The 21,541-nt window shown below is 38.5% G+C and overlaps 1 protein-coding gene across 1 annotated transcript; it reads right to left on the reverse strand.

Annotated features, from left to right (window-relative positions):
• Positions 1-1,316: 1,316 nt before the first annotated feature.
• On the reverse strand, positions 1,317-5,514 carry LOC115743509 (E3 ubiquitin-protein ligase At1g63170). Its single transcript, XM_030678319.2, has 4 exons — positions 4,733-5,514; positions 3,086-3,211; positions 2,666-2,951; positions 1,317-1,879 (listed from the first exon to the last, which is right to left on the reverse strand). Exons 1-4 carry the CDS (start codon positions 5,392-5,394, stop codon positions 1,697-1,699), a joined length of 1,257 nt encoding a protein of 418 aa, XP_030534179.1. The 5' UTR covers positions 5,395-5,514; the 3' UTR covers positions 1,317-1,696.
• Between the last annotated feature and the right edge of the window lie 16,027 nt (positions 5,515-21,541).

Here is a 21,541-nt window from a genome sequence, read left to right on the forward strand (position 1 = left end):
AAAGATATTCTACTGTATCGAGATCATATATTTGTTACACAATAACTATATCTGAATTTTTATAATTTATGAGATATATATATTTATATATATATATATATATATATATATATAAACCGTAGGTAATAAAAATATTCATATATGTCATAAATGATTCTGTACTTTTAAATATGAGTTCCTCTTTATATAACATTTATAGAAAGAAGCGGAGGACAATTATAATATATTGTTAGCTTAATAAAAGAATTACTTAGGTTAACATTAAAAAAAATCATCTGCATATTTGATATCACAATTAATTCAATAAGTTACTAATCTACTAATTTAGAATACTAATGAACTTAAACAACGTCCATTATTTAATCATAAAATACCATTAAACCACACCCAATATAATACAACACATCTTATGTAATAATAAACAAGACATTATAAACTAGATCGTAATGTTAGATCTTGAAAAATGCTATTCCACGATACGGCTTTGCAGTAAATACTGTTATGCACGTCATTAGTTGAGAGAGAGAGAGAGAGAGAGAGAGAGAGAGAGAGAGACGCCTAATACCCAAAAAAACTCTAATTTTAGTATTTGTGACAATTATATCCAATTTTTTTATCTTATAAAAAAACCTCCCAATTTTTACTTTTGTCTCAATTCTACTGGTCTAATACCCAAAAGAATCCTCAACTTCAACATCTGTCCTACGTATATCCGAAACTTTTTTTGTCTCATGAAAAATTCTCAACTTTTACTTTTATCCAAATTCTAACATTGTCGGTCTTCCGTCTATTATCACTATTAGTTAAGCTCGAATTTTCTCGCTGAACTTACCAACGACTCTTCGAAATTTAAAAACAGTAGATTTCAAAGACAACGAGATTTTAGATTGTTCGTTCAAATATTTCCATATCTAACCGTCTTTGGGTTGCGGAATGCCGAAGAAAATACGAAACATGCAATCTTAAGTGACTTTGTATCTCCCAACAATATGTAAGGGAAGCAAACAGTAGAAGTTCGGAGGGATTTTTTCAAGTCGGCTTTGCTAAAGCATAGTTTATTAATGATGTGAAAATGTCACGTATGATTAACTAATGGTGATTATGGACGAAAAGTTAACGATGGTAAAATTGAAACAAAAATAAAAATTGAAGTTTTTTTATAAAACAAAAAAAATTGGATATAATTAAAATATATGCTTAAGTGTGCTGATTTTTTTGGTACTAGACCAGTAATATTGGGACCAAAGTAAAAGTTAGACAAAAAAAAATTTGAATATAATTGTGACAAATGCTATAGGCCGAAAGAGAGAGAGAGAGAGAGTATTGTTGAGATCCTTCCATTGCGTGATTTACAGGTCTTGGTCTAGCAACCCATGTCTGCAACAATCGATATTCATCCAAGTGATGGTCACTAACAAGTACCAAATCTCATAAGAGGCACAATACAGTGTGTCTAAAATCATCCCACTGTCTATCTATATCACATAAGCAACACAGCCGCGGCTGCATCTAACAAAGCTTACAGCCACCAACTCTTCCCAGTCGCCCAGTGACCAGGAAACCAAGAAAGAGGTAGATTTCGAACCATTACAATCATCGATCATCATGGAAGATCCTGTGGTTCACAGCTACAGCCATAGTTATGCCCCAAAAAGCAGCGTGCCCTGGGGCGCGTCATCTTCGGTGAAGCCCTTTGCTAGGCGGCACCAGCACCAGATTCTGACACCGTCGTGATTATTCCCACCTCACTCTTGCACAGAGGACACAACGCGTTGATCTTGAGCCACTTATCCACGCACTCCTTGTGGAAGAAATGGCTACATGGAAGCTCCCTCAGCTCGTCATTGTTCGCATATTTTGCCAAGCATATGCAACAGACCTGCATATAAATTACAGCAACAGAATAATCAGGAAGCTTCCAGACCAATCCAGACCAACTAAATATTGAGGGAGGAAAAAGCCTGAATCCTATTAAAGCGTCCATGCTTAAGAAAACCATCAAAAAGAGCTAGAGCCATGGTCTTCTCCAGCTTAAATAACAGGCACAAAAATACCAGTAAAGACTGTGATAGTCAACCAAAGGTGTATCAAGAATATCGACCACAAGCCTTCGTCACACTGATAACTAGTTCATAATCATGGGAATGAGTTTGTAGTGATGTGTCTAGTAGAACAAGACCCACCTCATACGGTATTAGAATTTAACTTTGAAGATCTACTGCTTTAATAAGCAGGGTTCATAAATTTGATGCAATCTCTGGCTCCGGTTCTACACTATGCTTAAACTTCGCCTCTTAAATCTCATTATCAGGAAACTACAACTACATCTCAGGCACAATCATTCTTGATCTCCTCCTGAAAAGGGAATATAAATATGAAGGTCTTTCCATGATGTTTATTACCCCAAGTTCATTGAAGAAGCTGCATTTAACAGAGTTACGATACAAAAACTGTCTTGTCTCATCAACAGGACTAACTGCATGGATTTTGATTTGGTTGGTTTACCATTTACTCAGAATTCGAATGTAGAATGGATAGAAGATTTGTGAAGCATGCAACCAAAAACATATCGGGCTATATTTGACTAGTAAGAGATGATCACTATCCGAGACCTCCAATTCTGTTACTAAGAAGCTACTAAATAGGAAAATGAGGGAACACTTACAGCATCGTCCCCAGAAATCGTACGCTCCCTCTCTGTTCCAGCAGCTATTACTCCTTCGCCAGAAGCTGAGTTTTCTGTATCACTGCCACTTCTGGTCTTCTTTAACTTAAACTTGTAGGTTGGCAGTGCATGAATTGCTTCATCTGTGGCTCCTCTTGTCCTCGACAAATCTTCTCTAAATCCAAGGATTGAGATAATACAGGGTAGGCAGCAGCAAATTGTTGCACATAGAATAAAGGGCATTGCATATCCGATGCAACTGAAGGTAAGAAACACTATACATAGTCTGCACGTAGAAAGCACATGGAGATAAGTGAACAGTAATAACAAGAATAAAGGACATGCTAAACATAATTACCGGGATTCTTTTCAATGAACTTTCATTTCTGAAAAAGGAAAAAGAAAGATTATATGCATTACCTATACATATTGGGAGCCTCGCTAGCAGATGAGTGGCCTCCAAAGATCCACACATTCCCCACCACAAACCAAACTGCAAAGAAGCAGTCCAAACCCATTTTGAAATATTCCATCAGCGCCTTCAGTCTGCCTCATATCAACAAAACATGACTGTCAAATGCCACCTAAGCAACCCTATTGGAAATATGCAGCACTCTGTTTATGCCAAAGTACAGAAGAAAAGGTCCTCTAGACGAGAAACATAATAAATAGTTGGTAGGAATCATCTGCTGGTTGTCCACATGAACAAATGTCGCGTTATTAGGATTTGGAGAGTCAACGCAATTGGCCAGGGGAAAGCCATTCCCTGCCGTGATTATTTAGACAGTAGAATCCTCCTGACCACATTCTCCACCCGCCCCCGCCTTTTTCCCTCCACACTCAAAAAAAAAAAAAAAAAAAAAACTATGAAAAGGAGGAGAAAAGGCCAGAAAAGAAGAGAACTAAGATAAATTTGGAATAACAGTTATGGTATTCGCTAACCAAGGGACAAGCAAAACTAAAAAAATGATGCTCAAAATGTCTTTACAATGAGCAGTGGCCACTTATGAATCGAACTTTGACAATACCAGTCCAGACTCCTTACTTCTAAACCAGCATAGACACCAGGTCTCAACCACAAGGCTTTTTTAATTGGAGGATATCACAAGACATATACGACCTATTTTTTACCTGGGGAAAAGGCCACAGAAATGGAAACGTGGTATCTTGAAGAAATTTCATTTTAGCAAAGTATAGGGTCACGAGATTAATCAAAACCAACTCTGAAGTAGCTAGGCCTTCGAGCTCAATCAAAAAAAGAGAGTTAAAAGAAGCATGAACTCCACATACAAATAAGCGCAGGCTCAGATTTCAGGAAAGCAGGGATATTAGCAGATCCACTCTATCACTTCATCGGCTGATATGTGTGAGTTATTACCTATTCCACCAATGGGGTCATATGACTTCAACAACAGATTGATACTCTTCACAAGAGCAGCCAATGTGTTTGTGCATGTCAATCTATAGTGCTTTTGGATAATTACAGTTACATGGGTTAAAAGGTAGTACAGATTCAAAAATTTAAACGGGAAATTTATACGGGAAGCTTTACACAGGCAAAACGTAAGCAACCCAACATTACACCAGGATGAATCTTTTTAGTGAGTAAGGCACAACATTTCATTTTTTTTCCCCTAAAGACACATGAGACTACGCAACGAGTCGCTTATAAGAAAATCAGAGGGCGTGAGGAAAGCTAGATTAGAAGTGCTGAACAGAGAATACTCATGCATAAAAGCTAAATGGAGTTTCTCAAAACCAACTTCATCTTTCCAATTTCTCATTTGGGAACCTTATGTCTGTCGTGGCCAGAATAACATTAAATACGCAACCAAGCTTCTTTCTGTCTATTAAAGGGAAATGAATGGAACTTCATCAGGTTGACAAATATGTTCTTGTAGGAAACAAACTTTGCCTGATGACAAAAAATTACCCGAACTGAAAGCTATTACTAAGGTTTAAATCACACATATAAAGAAAAACATATCCCCACTGGAAAACCATAAAGCAATAAGCTGTACAAATTAACGACTTCTGCAACATCCACAAATAAAGCAAACTGAATACCTCGCATTCAGTACTCCTGCTCTTTGACTGCTCCTAGGGGATGGAATCGTAGTATGGCGGTCATCCGCATCTGAAGTTCTTGTTACTGAAAGAGAAAATGGCCCTGCAGGCACGCTTATCTGGGCCGAACCTTGGCGGGGTTGAGTTGACTCTTGCTCTGAGACCTGATTACGATTGCGATAACGCCAATACAGAAGAGGCAACGTAGCCACACATCCAGCTGCATAACCCACAATCCACAAGAACAACGGAGCACGTGGATGCTCATTTTTGGACACAGACAAAACAACAATAGATGCAACAATCTGGCTCACTGTGAGACCTAGTTCAATAGATATCCACATCCCTGAATTCAGTGGACTCCGGCGACGACGGGCATCACCTCTTCTTCCAAACGAGGAACTTCTAGCGTTTGAATTATTGCTAGAAGGGATTGATGTATGAGAAGTTGGTGCTCTTGGCGTAGTCCCATGTCTGTCTTGATTTTGCAATGTATCCAAGCCATTAGAAGACCTATCGTGATGCAAACTAGATGAAGAAGCATCACTGCTCCTTATGTTAATGACATGCTCATTTCTGTTACCGTTCTCTGCCCTCTCCATCAACAATGGGTAATTGTCCGGCAGGCTATCAGAATATAGTTCCACAGAGGGAACATCCATCTAAGTGCAACGACCAAATAGAAAATAACGTCAGCATAGAACTGCTACACAAGAACACGGCCCTTATGTCCTGACTCCTCAACACTAGTAGAAATTAAACCCGTTCAGAGCAGCCCAATCAGCCTGCAAAGATTCAAGGCCCATGTCAGATTCATAAAGACTTTAATTGAAGCACTGCATAAGATCACAAGCTTGAACGAGCTTGAACTTAAACAGCTACTATATTATCTCAACTTCAAATTTAAAGATCGTGAGCGGACAATTTTTATGCGGTAGAGAAGAAAATCTCAATACAACAACCTGAAATGCATCCTCAACAACCAACCACTCGCTTTCTTTCACTAATTCTGACCATTTTTCTGACCATCTAAAAGAATCTAACACAAGAAAGAACAAGATGCGATGCAAGAGGCTACATCATTCAACCAAAGAAAACCAAGTGCTGATAAATATTCTTCAATAGCTCTCACAATAGAAGAAGATTTCAGGCCACGCGAGCAAAATGATGGCTCATTGCCAGAAACTTGAACCGTCCCAATGCTCTCATAGCCAAAAATTCAAAACCATTCAACAAGTAAACTGTACAACTTAAGCAGATAAAGGAAATGCTCCCAATCACATCTTAACTATGAAAATAGAAAAGGGAAACAGTCCTTTTGCCAGCAAAATAATTCAAGATCAGTCCTGCTACTGGGAAAAACACTTCAATTGTCTAATTCTTTCGACAAGCAACGAATCTCTCAACTCCTCTCCATGTAAAATCGCAAAAACAGCTGAACCTAAGCTAGCAGCGAAAGCGCGATCAGCATTTACTCCAGCATTTACCCCGATCATAAAAATTCAGCTCTGAATGCGCACAAGACGATCACAAAACCTTCCCGGAATTCACCCAGTTGACTAAACCCCCATCGTCCAAGAAAAATCCCTCAAGAACGCTCCAAGAAAGCACAATCCATTCCCCCCAAAACCCCGAAACCTAGCAAGAAGCTCGACCCGATGAGACACCGACCTTGACCCCCTCGAAAACCTCGCACAACACGAGCGCCCGAACCCAATTTGGCACGATCGGCATCAATTTAAAAGCCTCGAGCGAGGAAGCGAGGGAGAGAGAAGGAAAGAATCGGCACCTGTGACAGGGTTGCGAGGGGGAAAGAGCAGAGAAGACGCGGGGAGAGGGAGAGAGAGGGGCCGATTCGAGAGCTCGAGGTAAGGAACGACGTCGTGTCGGGGTTGGGATTTCGCGGATGGTCGCTTTCGCTTTCCCGGGAGCTCGTTTTCTATCGGTGGGAGAGACGAAACGTCGGGGTAGGGGTCTCCATTGATTCGGTGCTTCGTCACCGAATATAAGTGTATGGGAGAAGGTGCGACGATGATGACGCCTAGATAACTATTTTATTTTTGAAATTAATTTTCATTTAAAAATATTTTTTTTAAATTTCTAATTCCTAAATGAGTTTTTGAGGAAAAAAACGCATTTTATAACAATATAAAATTTATATTACTGAAATAGAAGTTCATTTGACAACGGTTGGAAATTTATACTTCTGAAATATTATTGACACAAAATCTTCTATAAAAAATTTCTACTTCAATTTTTTATTTTTATTTTAATTTCCATAAAAATTAATTTTTATTATTAGTAAATATTATTTAACATTTAAAAATAAAGAATTATTATTGATTTTTTACTCCTGCGGTGGTAGGCGGCGACCGGTGGGGGGTGGCGATGGGTGGCAAAGGTTGGCACTGGTCGGCGGTGGGTGGGAGCGATAGGCAATGGGTGGTGGCGCCCGAGGGGCGATGGGCGGCGAAGGCGGCCAGCGGCGGGCAGTGGGCGGCGATAGCTAGCGAAGGTCGGTGGTGGGCAACGCCAAGGTTGGTGGTGGCCGGCATTGGTCACGGCGATGGGCGGCGGCAACCAACGATGGTGGCGACGGTGATGGCTACGGCAGTGACCGGTGGTGGTTGCTATGATGGTCGATAATGGGGGTCGGCGAAGACCGGCGATGGGCAAGGATGGTTGGCGAAGGTCGGCAGCGGTGAGTAGCGACCAGCAAAGGAAGGCAACATAAAAAGTGCAAGGAGGACTTGAGAAAAAATAAAGGGCTTTAATAAGTTATTTCTCATTTTTATTCGTAAAATAGAGAAGCTAAATTTTTAGCTTCTCATTTCTCTTTTAAATCTATTTCTAAAACAAAAATTTGTTTCAGAAACAAAAAAAATAAAATTATATTACCAAACAAATTTATGTTTCAAACTTGTTCCGTAAACAGGTTTGGAACAAAAATAGAGAAATATAATGGTTATCATGCATAAAGCTCCGGTGTTAAAAAAAAATCATTTTTTTTTCCATAACAAGATAAAAAAGAAGAAGAAAAAAAATTAATTGTTTATTATCGGGCTGGTAAAAAAGCCAAAATGAAATTGGAATAAGCAACACCACCAACAAGTTGAAAGAGTACGTAAAACGCATCGTAGATTCCGGATCTATTTCTAGATCGGAATATAATAGCATCCAAATCTAAATTTAGATCGGTAGAGAAAACCCGCAAAAGAGATACCGATTAATTACAAAATTACTTTTAGATAAGCCGACTACCGAAATGAGCCACGGTCGACCATATGGAGCAAGCGCTGAAGCCGAAACGAGCAAGCGAATCTGGAATGGCCGATTCTTCCAAGACGCTCAGGCTTCGTACTTCTAAGCTCACTGGACAAAATTCTTCATGAGAAAGAAGTCGATGGGATCGTCCGAAATCAATGAAAAAATCTTCAAAAAGAAGTTGCGGCCTCGAAAAATTTTTAAAAAATAAATAAAAGGGAAAAGAAGAGGATGAGGGGTGAGGGAGAGAGAGAATGATCCCTTCCTCTCCCTCGGAAATTTGCCGCATGAGAGGCTTGGCCGTGGGTCTTATTTAGTCCATTGGCTTATAGAACTTTCATAATCATGTTGCCAATCACACGGGATTGTAAACACAACACAAAAGTGCCATGCAGCGTAAATCGTAAACAAATTCTGGGGCTTAAATGAAATGTACAAATGAAACTGAATTTTAGCATTTGCACTTGCATTATCCTATTTCTGATAATTGATAGAGCTTGTCTGGTTCGGAAATCGCATCGAAACTATCTTCTATGGCCACCCATGGTCTATAACGTGCCTTAAAAACATTCAAGTATGAATGGAATCGGACTTTTGAGCAAAAGCCGAGCACGCCATGAGCGTTTCAGCGTAAGATACATTGTCCAATTCCGTCCATCCGCCGTTCCGGATCCCCGGCGAGCCGACACACGTCGGTGGGGGCGGTGGCTTTACTTTGTTCCGCTCTCACCTTCTTGGCACCTTCTTTTTCTCCTCTCCCCCTTCACCCTTTTTTCCTGTTTGATTGCAAACATGAGGAAAAGATGATTCAGCACTTTCGCAAAAGGAAGTGCCGCGTATGACTACGACACCGTTTTGGCATCTCTCCGAAAGAGAAATCAGCACTTTCCCAGAAGGGGGAGCCGCGTGGGACCACACGACGGCGTTTCGGCTTCAGTGAAAGAGCAAGCGCGTTTCGGCATTTCTTGCATTTACAACCAAAATTTAGGACCCGTAATTAAAAAGAAAAAATTACCATTAAATTACGCCAATGTAACCACGAGTAAAAAATTATTTTCAGAGCGAGGCTATTATTACCACAGCCTAAAATGACTCGGGTCACGACATGTTGGTTTTTAGCAATTTTTTCAGTAAGGGCAGTTGGTCCCATAAATTTTCGAAAAAAGCCGGTGAATTCAATTTATTTTGGCCAACTGATTTTCTTTTTGTTCAGGGCTTTTACCAACTAATTTGACCAGCCAATTTTATGATTAGAGAAAAGAAATTGGAGACAAATAAATTTCAGTAAAATGAGTAAGATATTATAGCCTTTTGAGGCCCGCAAAAAGAAAAATGACATAAACCATCCCTAAATTTCGGTCTAATATGTAATATTGTCTCCAGACTTTTTAATCTGTTCAATGCGTTCCCTAAATTCCGGTCCAATGTGTAACGTCGGCTCTCAACTTTTAATTTGTTCAATTTGATCCTTGAATTTTAATTTTAACAATTAATATGATCCATGAACTATTGAACATTTTCCGTACAAATCTAAGGACTATATTAAATATTTTTCAATAATTTAGGAACTATCTTGAACAAATTAATAGTTTTTGAATTTCATTATACGTTGAGCCAAAATTTAAAAATCATGTTGTATAAATTAAAAGTTTAGGTACGATATTGCATACCGAATAAAAAATTAAAAATCTTTTGTACTATTATTCTCTGCGAAGCTCCTCGATATTTGCATTTTTCACGACCACGAGGCAAATATCTGACAGAGGATAGAAGTAAACACGGTGGGTCACCCGGCAAGGGTGTTTTAGTCATTATGCATAAAGAGGTGGCGTGGCTGTTTATCATGGATGCTTCACTTTTAAGTTAGAATGTGTTTGATTCATAGAAAATTTCGTGATAAAAATATATTTTTTAAAAAAATTATTTTTATAGAAAAACACTTTACCCTTTTCAAGTGAGGAAATTCATTTTTCTAATTTTAAGTATGCATATTTTCTTTAATCATGAATGATTTTTCGGTAGCCGATCATTTCGATAAATCAAACGAGTAAAAGTCTAGAAAATTAATTCGTGAAATATTTTTTTCGCGTAAACAAACACACCCCTTAGTCTGTGAACCAATCCCATCTATCGACCGTTCCAAAAAAAAAAAGAAGAAGAAGAAGAAGAAGAAGAAGCTAGTCTCACTTATTTTGTGGGTATCTTTTTTTTTTTGGTGATTGGCGAGGTGACCTTAATTCGTAATCTTGATCTACTTTTTTTCTTACTTTAGCCATTGGGCTTCGCCACTTGTTTCTTGTGGTGCGTTAGTCAATCAATCATGTCTACAGAAGTATATAATAACAAGCCATTTCTTAAGGATAGCCTCTAAGAGAGACGCATCGGACACTAAATTGTAAGATAATCATTGTCCATATCTTGAATGCTTTTCTTACATTCTCCACTCATTTTGTTTTTAGTTAGAATTCGTGCTCGCCTCGTTTAATAACACGAGTTCCATTCAATAAAAAAAAATAATGCTAATTCTAATGAGTTTTGAAGCTACAAATTAGGAATTACCGAAATTTTTGACATTATGGTAACTCTTCCAATCAAGTATTTCCATGGAAATTGTTTCATCATTTATCTTTCGATATTACGATGATGCAAGTGATTACATATAAAATGTCGCTATATCCTATAACTACGACGATCGTCAATTTTTTAATTGTTATCGAGTCCCTATATTTTTCATTGATATGTAATTTGAATTAACAATTCCACCTTTACTTGTTCAAAAGGGGAACATTAATATGAAATGAGATACAATTTAACGAATAACTTTTAAGATGGATATTCCAATTTCAACCCAAAAATTATGAAAATGGCGCACAAAAAAGATCTGTCTGAATTTAAAATGAATTGTATGCACACATAATGATGGATGTGCAGAATCATAAACTATATCATTGTCAAATATTTGATAAAGTAATTTAAATTTTGTTTCCAAAACGGTCCCTTAGTACTTTTTTTTTTAATCATCATTTGCTGACTTAATTTCTTTTCTAGACACGATATCAACATGTGCGCTATCTTCAGCCAAAAAGGACGTGTATGCCATTTTTTAGTAAATAATAAAGGAAAAGAAATGCTAATGTTGAGCTTGGTACGGTAGAATGGAAAGAATTGAAGTGGAATAGAACGTGGAAAATTATCTTAATCAATCTTAAATCATGTTGTGCGGATTTCGGTTCTGTTTTACAAATTTCAATTTTATCAATTTAGTCATAAATCTTTGCGCGAGATTTAAATATAGGAAATCACCGATGTGGTGATCTACTCATCGTTAGCCGTTGCTAGCCGTCCTATGTGGCATACTGCCACATCATTAATTTCCGACGAAAGTTGACTAGAGAGGAATACATTGGAATTTCGCGCAAAAGTATGAAAATTTTAGGATGGAATTAATATTATTACGAAAGGTCTAGTACTTATGGCATAACTTCCACAATTGATTGGTTCAATTGAATTTGAAACTAAATTCGTGAAGGGATTTCGGTTAAACATTCCTAGCCAAGTCACACCCTTGACCAACCATGGGCGTGACCACAGTAGCCCAATCCCCGGGTCTTCAACATTTCAAACAACCCCTTCGCTTTGCTCTCGTTGCTGCAATCGCCGCTCCTCACAATCTCGCCGCCGTAGTCGCACGATCCCCTCTTCCCGACATTGCCGCTCCGCCTTGTCCTCATCTCTCTCAATTCATTTATGTCGGGAAAGTTGCCAATCCGAACACCGTCCAGTAACACCGACACTCCCCTCTCCGGATCGTCGGCGATCGGGCCCTCCTGCTCGTGCTCTTTTCGGCTTCAGCGGCCAGTCTGGAGCGGTGATCTCTTGTTCTCCGGAGTAGCAGGGGAAGGAGGATTTGGAGGCGATTCTCGATAAGGGATGAGCTTCCAGCAGAAGATGATGCGGCGATCGTCAAAACGGAGGTCAGAGTAGGGAAGTGAGGTTGTTTTCTGGTTGGAGAGAGAGAGAGAGAGTGAGAGTGAAGGGATTTTGGAGAGAGAGTGGAAGGAGCTAGAGAAGGTGGGAGAGGGATTTCGGTGTCGAGGAAGAGGATAGGAGGACGCGTGAGATAGGAAAATGGTTCTAAGGAACGGAAATCATTTTTCTCAATTTTAAACGGATATTTCCCATTGATCGGAAAATATTTTCTTTGACCACTCATTTTTCATGCCCCAAACGTAGGAAATTGAGAAAAATGTTTTCCCGGAAGATTTTGTTCGTAAAACAAACAGAGCTATAATAACTAGTGATTTGTCCGGGATAACCTTTTAAGAGACGACGCGTAGGACTCTAAATTGCAAGACATAAACATTCTTCATATCATGAATGCTTTTCTTACATTTTCCACTAATTGTGTTTTTAGTTAGAATTCGTGCTCGCCTCGTCTAATAGAAAAATAATGCTAATTCTAACGAGTTTGGATATTCCAAATTAGGAATTATCGAAAATTTTGACATTATGGTAACTCTTCCTATCGAGTACTTTCGTGGAAGTTTTTTCATTATTTATCTCTCATTATTATGATGATATAAGTGATTACATATAAAATGCCGATATATCCTAAAACTACGACAATCTTCAATTTTTTAATTGTTATCGAGTCCCAAGATTTTGCATCGATATGTAATTTGAATTAAGAATGGCACCTTTACTTGTTCAAAAGAACAACATTAATATGAAATGAGATACAGTTTTAACGAATAATTTTTAAGATGCATATTCCAATTTCAATCTAAAAGATTAAAAAAAAAAACCTGTCTGAATTTAAAATAAATTATATGCACACATGATTATGGATGTGCGTAATCATAATTCATATCGGTCAAGATTATTGGCACATATCTGTGGGTTTCTCGCATTCCAGCTCTAAATTCAACATCATTGTCACTAGGGGTGTGCAACCGGACCGGGTTTACCCGGAACCTAGATCGGCCCACCCGAAAAATAGGGTCGGGAATCGGTTCTTGCTCAAACCGGTCCGGGTTTTGGTTCCAATTTTTGGGAGCCGCTTGAAACCGGTCCGGTTCCCGGTTCTAGGTGAAGACCCACCCGGTCCGATTTTAGAACCGGTTTTTAGTTACTTTAAAAAAAAAAAACCCTAATGTAGTGTCCAAATAACTATGATTTTGGTTTTATGCTCGTGGTGTTTGAGTTTTTATGGTGCTGGTTCATGCATGCTTAATGTGGTGTCTTTTAGTATGTTATTTGGATCCTACAATTTCAGTTTTTTTTTTAATGGGTACAACGAAAATTAAAGTGTGATAGAAAGACTTGCACTATGTTAATTCAACGTTACGGAGGATCATTGTTGCTTTTAGTGGATTGTAACTTTTATTTTTTATACAGGCCAAACACCGGGCGAAGCCCAATGGGGCCGGTTGATCCCGCATTATAAAAAAAAACTTTTATTTTTTATATCGGGGTTTGTTGCTTTTGGTGGATCATACTATTATTTATTATTATTTTTTGGATTGTTGCTTTCGGTGTATTATAATTTTTTTTACTTATTTCATCGATGCTCATATTATTTTGATGAAAAAAAAAAGGAAAATAGGTTCTCGGGTAGACCCCGAAACCGGATCGAAAAACATAGTCGATTCCAAAACAGGTTCCAAGACAAACAAGGTCGGTTCTCGATTCCAAAAATTGGAAACTGGTTATAACATGGTCGGTTTTAAGGTCTAGGTCCGGACCCGGCCCACTCGGCCCATGCTCACCCCTAATTGTCACATACTTGATAAAGCAATTGAGATTTATATTTCCAAAATGGTCCCTTAGTACTTCTTATTATTATTATTATTATTATTATTATTATTTGTTAACTTAATTTCTTTTCTACGCACGATATCAACATGTGCGCTCTTTCCAGCCAAAAAGGACGTGTTGACCTTGGTACGGTGGAATGGAATGGGACAGAATTGAGGTGGAATAAAACTATAGTCTTAAACATTTTGTACGGATTTCAATTCAGTTTTAAAATTTTCAATTTTACTAATTTAGTTCTAAAATCTTAATTTTATCAATATAGTTATTCTGGTCAATTTTCGTTGAAAATCGCTGACATGGTGTTTAGGACTAATTTGATAAAATTGAAGATTTTAGGACTGAATTGACATTCTTACGAAAGGTTGAGGACTGATGGGATAATTTCTTTATTTGATTGGTTCAATTGAAATTGAAATCACCATAGATGTTGTGTAAGGTGGCTGAATTTGGGGTGCTCCGGCACCGATGTCCTACTTTTCAGCATTTGAAATTTTGGCCCCATTTTCTGTGTTTGGTCAGGAAGTAAACTTTATTCTTTCTTTTTTTTCTTTAAATATAATATATGTTAATCTCACAAATCAGGTTAGGCCTAAGCTTAAACTTGAATTTGGAGACTTTAAAATGAGATTGCTTGCACATGATGGTGAGTCGGACCAAATAAGTACAGTAAATTCACACACATAAATTTATTCGCTAATCATAAAGTTAATACCATATTATGACTTTCCTTTACTTTGCTGGCAAGAAGAACATGGGTGCGCATGAAAACATTTCTCCACGAGAAATCAATTTCTAATCAGAAGTTGATTTCTCTACTTCTCCTCAAAAGTAGAAGTTGATTTTTCTACTTCGCTCCCGGATTGACTTCTAATTAGAAAAATTCGTTTGACAACGGTTGAAAATTTCTACTTTTGAAACATTATTAATAAAATCTTCGGCGGCGATGGTTGACGGTGGCCGTGAACGGCGGTGGTTGGCGGCGGTCGCTGCGATCGGCGGCGGCGGCGGCCGTGGTCGGCGGCCGGCGGTCACAACAACGGTGGTTGGCGGAGGCGAGTGTGGTCCAAGAAGTGATTTTGGAGCCAAGAAGTTACAATTTTTTACTTCTCAAAATTGGCCAAAAATCCTATCAGAAGTGAAAAATCTTACCAGAAGTGAAAAATCCTACCATAAGTCAATTCTTTTACCAAACGGATTTCTACTTTGATCGGGTTTTTATCAAACACATTTCTCTACCAGATGGGCTTCCGGCAAAGAAATACAATTTCTGATATAAAACCATCCAAACTTTGAGTTTGTGGATGGAATCACCCTAGAAGGGTTAGAATGGCAGTTCTTGATCCTTGGGAGGTACCGCCATGCATAAAAAACCAACAATTAAGATAAGCACATCGATGTAATGGAAGTGAGGGTCCTAAGACAATGACAGAACGACTTGGAAAAATATGTGGCCATGAAATAGGGATTAAGTGGAACAGAATAGTTTTTCACCACGGCGCACATTTCTTGTCATTGCTCGTCGCCCTGCTTCTATTTGTCTAGATGTGATCCTTGGAATAAAGGGGATTGATATTGGTGTGATCTGACACATTATCTGAATTTGAGATCCATCTTAGAAGATTTTACAAAACCTTTATCACGTAGTTTTTGACTAAAACCCAATTGGTAACATATTTATGATTCAAAATTTTGTTCCAAAAATAGAAAAATAAAATTATGTTACCAAAATAATTTCTATTCCAAATATGTTTCCCGGAACAGAAAAATAAAAAACAGGAAAGTATAACCATTATCATGAGCGCCCTCAGTCTCACATTTATCCGAAATGTCGCCGATAACAAAAATTGTTGCGAATCAATTTCAATAGCTCGCATGAATTAGGGTCGGTTCCGATTAATTTTCGTTGGAAATCGCCGATGTGGCTATCTACTCATCTTCTACCGTCCTACATGGCACAACTCTACATTAGCGATTTCTGACGAAATGAGCCGGAATGACTAATTGGAATTTCGTGCAAAAATTGAGGACTAAATTGGTAAAATTAAAATATATGTGACTAAATTAGCATCCTTACAATATGTTCACGACTCATTGGAAAATTTCTTTGAATAGAATGACTAATTGAATGCATATTCCAATTTCAATCTAAAAGATTAAAAGAAAAAGAAACCCGTCCGAAATTAAAATAATTATATGCACACATAATTATGGATGTGCGTAATCATAATTCATATCAGTCAAGATTATTGGCACATATATGTGGGTTTCTCGCATTCCAGCTCTAAATTCAACATCATTGTCACATACTTGATAAAGCAATTTAGATTTAGATTTCCAAATCGATCCCTTAGTACTTTTTTTTTGTTATTATTATCATTTGTTAACTTAATTTCTTTTCTACGCACGATATCAACAGTTGCGCTCTTTTCAGCCAAAAAGGACGTGTTGACCATGGTACGGTGGAATGGAATGGGACAGAATTGAGGTGGAATAAAACGATAGTCTTAAATATTTTGCACGGATTTCAATTCAGTTTTAAAATTTTTAATTTTACTAATTTAGTTCTAAAATTTCAATTTTATCAATATAGTTATTCTGATCAATTTTCGTTGAAAATCGCTGACATGGTGTTTAGGACTAATTTGATAAAATTAAAAATTTTATGACTGAATTGACATTCTTATGAAAGGTTGAGGACTGATGGGATAATTTCCTTATTTGATTGGTTCAATTGAAATTGAAATCATCATAGATGTTGTGTAAGGGGGCTGAATTTGGGCACAATGCGCGAGCACCAGCACCGGTGTTCTACTTATGAGCATGGCCCCATTTTCTGTGTGTGGTTCGGAATTAACGTTTATTCTTTCTCTTTTTCTTTAAATATATGTTAATCTCACAAATCAGGTTAGGCGTAAGCTTAAACTTGAATTTGGAGACTTTGAGATTGCTTGCACATGATGGTGAGTCGAACCAAATAAGTACCGTAAATTCACACACATAAATTTATTCGCTAATCATGAAGTTAATACCATATTATGACTTTCCCTTACTTTGCTAGCAAGAAGAACATTCGCAACGAAACTAAGTGATCTCTCATAGTGGAATACAATTAGGTAAATGTATGATAATTAGTCGTAATTTCTCGTGACAAGTTGATGTCAAAAGGTCGAGAGGGAGTAGGTTTAACTGGACCAATCCTGTCTTCTTCCTTTTTTTTTTTTTTTTTAAGTAAGTTTTAAAGTTGGTTCATTCTTGATGACATGAGGCCACCATTATTAGCCTGTGTCCTTGTTACATATGGAGAAATGTAGTTGGTTAATGCAAGGCCTATGATTTTGCCATATGGCCACATTTCTTGATCCACCTTTGCACAGGCTTGGCTATAAATATGTCAGTTTTATTCAACTATGATCTTGTAAGTATGTCAGTTTAGATCATGCCATAAGATCATCGGCTATCGAATCACCCTTGCTTTCTTTCGAAAGAGATGATGTTGATATAACATTCAATTGGTTTGACTCATTTTTGTTGATTTTGATTTCTGGTCCTTATCCAAAATGACATTTTTGCCCCTATGGGCAATTTGTCCCAAACTTTCCAAAATCACCCCCGAATTTTAATTGCATATTCTCTAAGTCTTTAGGGTACCAGTTGAATGTGGTCATTTTGATAAAGAAAATTTTAGAGTCTAAGAGTTCATGCTAGGTGACTCCTATTTTGTTATGCCAATGTTCCCATCGAAGTCAAACAGCTCCGCCTCTCCTCCGCCGCCCTACGAGTGTGCCCTCCGGGGATTCCGCGCCATTGACCTCCCAGTGGAGGTGGTCTTCAGAGTTGATCCTTGGCCGGTGCTGCCCCTTCCGCCGATGGCCCTGTACAAGATGCTCACGAGGATCAGCGAAACTAGAGACGACGCCCGTGGCTTTGCTTTCTCCGGAGCCAATCCTCCGTCGGTACCGCCCCTTCCGCCGGTGCCCCCCTTCCGCCGACATCTCCGTATGTGAGGAGGCTCATAAGGATCAGCGAAACCGGAGACAACGCCATGGCTTTGCTTTCTCCGAAGCCGATCCTCTGGAGAAAGCAAAATCTCTCTCCAAAATGTCATTTTGTATAAGGATTGGGAACCAAAATCTCTATCTAGCTAAGCCACGGTGGGGCCATTTCACCTTTACCCTCTCCCTTCCGTTACTAATTTCCCTTTGTTGGGTTATGATCTTAATTGGGTTCGCATGGAAGGATAGAAGCAGTTGATTTCCTTACAAGTTAGGATGTTTTATTTAGTGAATAAGTTTTTGGTATTATTACTTGTTCTTACCTTAATTTAGCAAGGTGACTATTAAAAATGGATAGTATCAAATATCCGATTGACATTGAGTAAAAGTGTAAATATGCACTTCTTTGATCAAAAAGTTGGTACACTCACCATAGTAAATGGGCAACGGCTTCCCAAGCAAAGCTCTTTGTATCGCAATGCCTAACACATAATTCCACGTGTCCCATGCTACTCAGGTTAGAGTTAGTTCAATTTCTTGATGGGAACAGGGAAGGGATATGACATCTCTTATGTCATTGACACTAAACGATATGCCTCCTTTCATAGAAAACCTCAAAGTGACTCTATTTCATTATATTCCATCCAATGCTACTAACCACAATGAATCAAACAACAACGCTTAGTTTCCTCATTTTCTTTTTTCTCCTTTTCATCGTGAGTAGTCGCTGCAGAAATTATAGGACATATAACACAAAGAGAAAAACGCAACCATGAGAAACACGTTCTATCACTGTAAAATTGCTAAACTCGGTACTTAAATGATGTCAGAACTTAGTCTTAATTTTGAATCAACATTATTATGCTTCAATGCAGGCAATAAATTTGAATAAGTATGGCATTTTCTTTATTTTGGGCTGTCCTCAAAGCTTAAGAAGAAATATGGCGAATGAACTACGTGCTCCTGAAATTGAGAAGTCAGGATAATATCTGAGTATTCCTTCGGATAGGTGTGTACAAAAAAAAAAAAAAAAACTGATGTTTCACTGGAGTTTAGCAAGAGTAAACATGAAGTTAGAGAGGTGGAAAGAAAACTTGATGTCAAAGGCGGGAAAAGAAATTCTGATTAAAACAGTGGTCTATGTTAGAATGCACGTGTGAGTTGTATTAGAGAAATCCTATATTAGATAATTAATATGGTGTGAAGCAGTTAATATATCCGTATCAAAGTTGATGGTTAATTCTTTAATGTGAGACTTCTTTAACACAATTCATATATACATCCTGACAAATATTAACATTCGTGAAGATAGGTGGCCTAGGAGAGCCCCTAGGGACCAACAAAAGTCGTTGATTTGATCACAAAAGATTAGGATGCATGGGATACACAGACTTTGAGTAGACTTTTTGACAAGCAAATAGTAAATAAGATGCAGTTGCACAGACTTTGAACAGACCTTTTTGTCGAGCAAATAGTAAGGGAGGTTCTTATTGTCCCTCTGTCGACTAGAACCGCACGAGATGACTGGTCTGGGTAAGTTCTAAATCATGACGTTTTTCAGTGAAAAGTGCCTGTAATATGGTGCGTGCCAAAGAGGAACAATATCAACTCAATCAAGCATCATCATCTTTCCAGCCGCCCCGAGATCTGGCGCATGTATACCCCCAAAAATCAAGATTTTCTAACGGAGTGTGTGTGCCAGAATGCGATTTCAACCAAAGAAAACCTGTTTAAATGGAAAATTTTTAAAAAGCCAAGCTGTCCGTCAAAATTTTGCAAAACCCCTGGACACACCGTTCGAGTCAAATCCTGATCTCACGCAATGGTCTCTGACGAATTGAGGTGTGGCTGCAAAACTTAAAAGGAAAATACAACAAAGCTCACCTTCCTTCGACTTGGTAGCAGGAGCTCTCTGGGCAATTTGGAAAGCACGGAACAACTTTTTATTCAGACGACTTCAAACCCCCGACCATTCGAACCAAAAAAAAAAAAAACGCCGACCCAGTTGCCTTGGTGCATGAAGCCCACGTAACACTTGGGAGTAAGAGCAAAATGAAAAGAAAAAGACTCAAAGACGCGAATGACATCCATTCTCTTTCTGAGCTCTATTTATAATCAGAAATAATTTTTTTTATTTATATTCATTGGACGTGTTTCTACGCAAAAACACATATTTGATAACGACAAGAAATTTCTATTCCCGGAACAGAAGTTCGTTTGATAACATCATAAAATTTCTACGGTTGGGCGGCTGGTGGCTGGCGGCTGGCGGCCAGCGATGGGCGGAGATCAGCCGAAGATTGGTGAACGGCAATTGGCAACTAGCGAAAGGTGGCTGCCGAATAGCAAATGGCGGGGATGCGAGAAAGGCGATCGACGGCCGGAGATGGGCAGAGGGTGGCCGGCCGAGGGCGATAGCGGAGGACAGCTGGCGACTAACGGACGATTAGGAGATTGAAGGAAGGCGATGGGTGGAGGGCGTACTGTGACGGGCCACCGGCGGACGGCGACAAGCGAATGAAGACCTACGGCCTGTAAACGACGGATGACAAACGGCGATTGGCGATTGCTGGCTTCAAATGGCGATGCCACGGATGGCAAATGACTACAAGGACTAGAGAGGCGACCGACAGACGATGATAAGTGGCCGACGGTAGGGACATGAGAGAGGAAAACCGCACCCGAGAGAGAGGAAGTGAGCAATGAGAATAGTTTTTATTTTTGTTTTTGTTCTAGAAATAGAAAAATAGAGATTTTCTACTTCTCATTTCTATTCCAAATCTATTTTTGAGCTTTTTTTTCCAATGCAATAAAGTTATATAGTGTTTATTTCATTGATAGAGGGGTGCCATTTATCGAATCGTTGCAATTGATGTTCGATCTGGCGGAAAAGGAAGGGATCTTCATTGATTACTAGCAATTCCGGCTTCATGCGGGCGAGTTGCGACCTGCAATCACTCTGTTTGACCAAATTGGTTATTGGGCAATCAAAATTTATAACAGGTGTACAGGAAGCTATTCTTGTAATAGGATCTTAGTTCGGGAGGAAGAACAGGTAATAGACATAAAACCATCCTAACTTTGAGTTTGTGGATGGAATCACCCTAGAAGGGTTAGAATGACAGTTTCTGATCCTTGGGAGGTACCGCCATGCATAAACTAAATCAACAATTAGGATAAGCATATTGATGTAATGGAAGTGAGGGTCCTACGACAATGACACAACGACCCGGAAAAATATGTGGCCATGAAATAGGGATTAAGTGGAACAAAATAGTTTTCCACCACGGCGCACATTTCTTGTCATTGCTTGTCGCCCTGCTTCTATTTGTCTAGATGTTATCCTTGGAATAAAAAGGATTGCTATTGATGTGATCTGATATATTATCCGAATCTGAGATCCATCTTAGAAGATTTCACAAAACCTTTATCATGTAGTTTTTGAGTAAAACACAATTGGTAACATATTTATGATTCAAAAATTTGTTCCAAAAATAGAAAAATGAAATTATGTTACCAAAAGGATTTCTGTTCCAAATATGTTCCTCGGAACAGAAAAATAGAAAACAGGAAAGTATAACCATTATCATGGGCACTCTCAATCTCACATTGATATGTCGCCTATAAGAAAAGTGCTGCGAATCAATTTCGATAACTCGTATGAACCAGGGTCGGTTCCTATTAATTTTATTTGGAAATCGCTAATGTGGCTGTCTAGTCATCTTCGACCGTCCTA

The sequence above is a fragment of the Rhodamnia argentea genome, chromosome 4 (assembly GCF_020921035.1).
Source record: "Rhodamnia argentea isolate NSW1041297 chromosome 4, ASM2092103v1, whole genome shotgun sequence".
Lineage (NCBI taxonomy): Eukaryota > Viridiplantae > Streptophyta > Magnoliopsida > Myrtales > Myrtaceae > Rhodamnia > Rhodamnia argentea.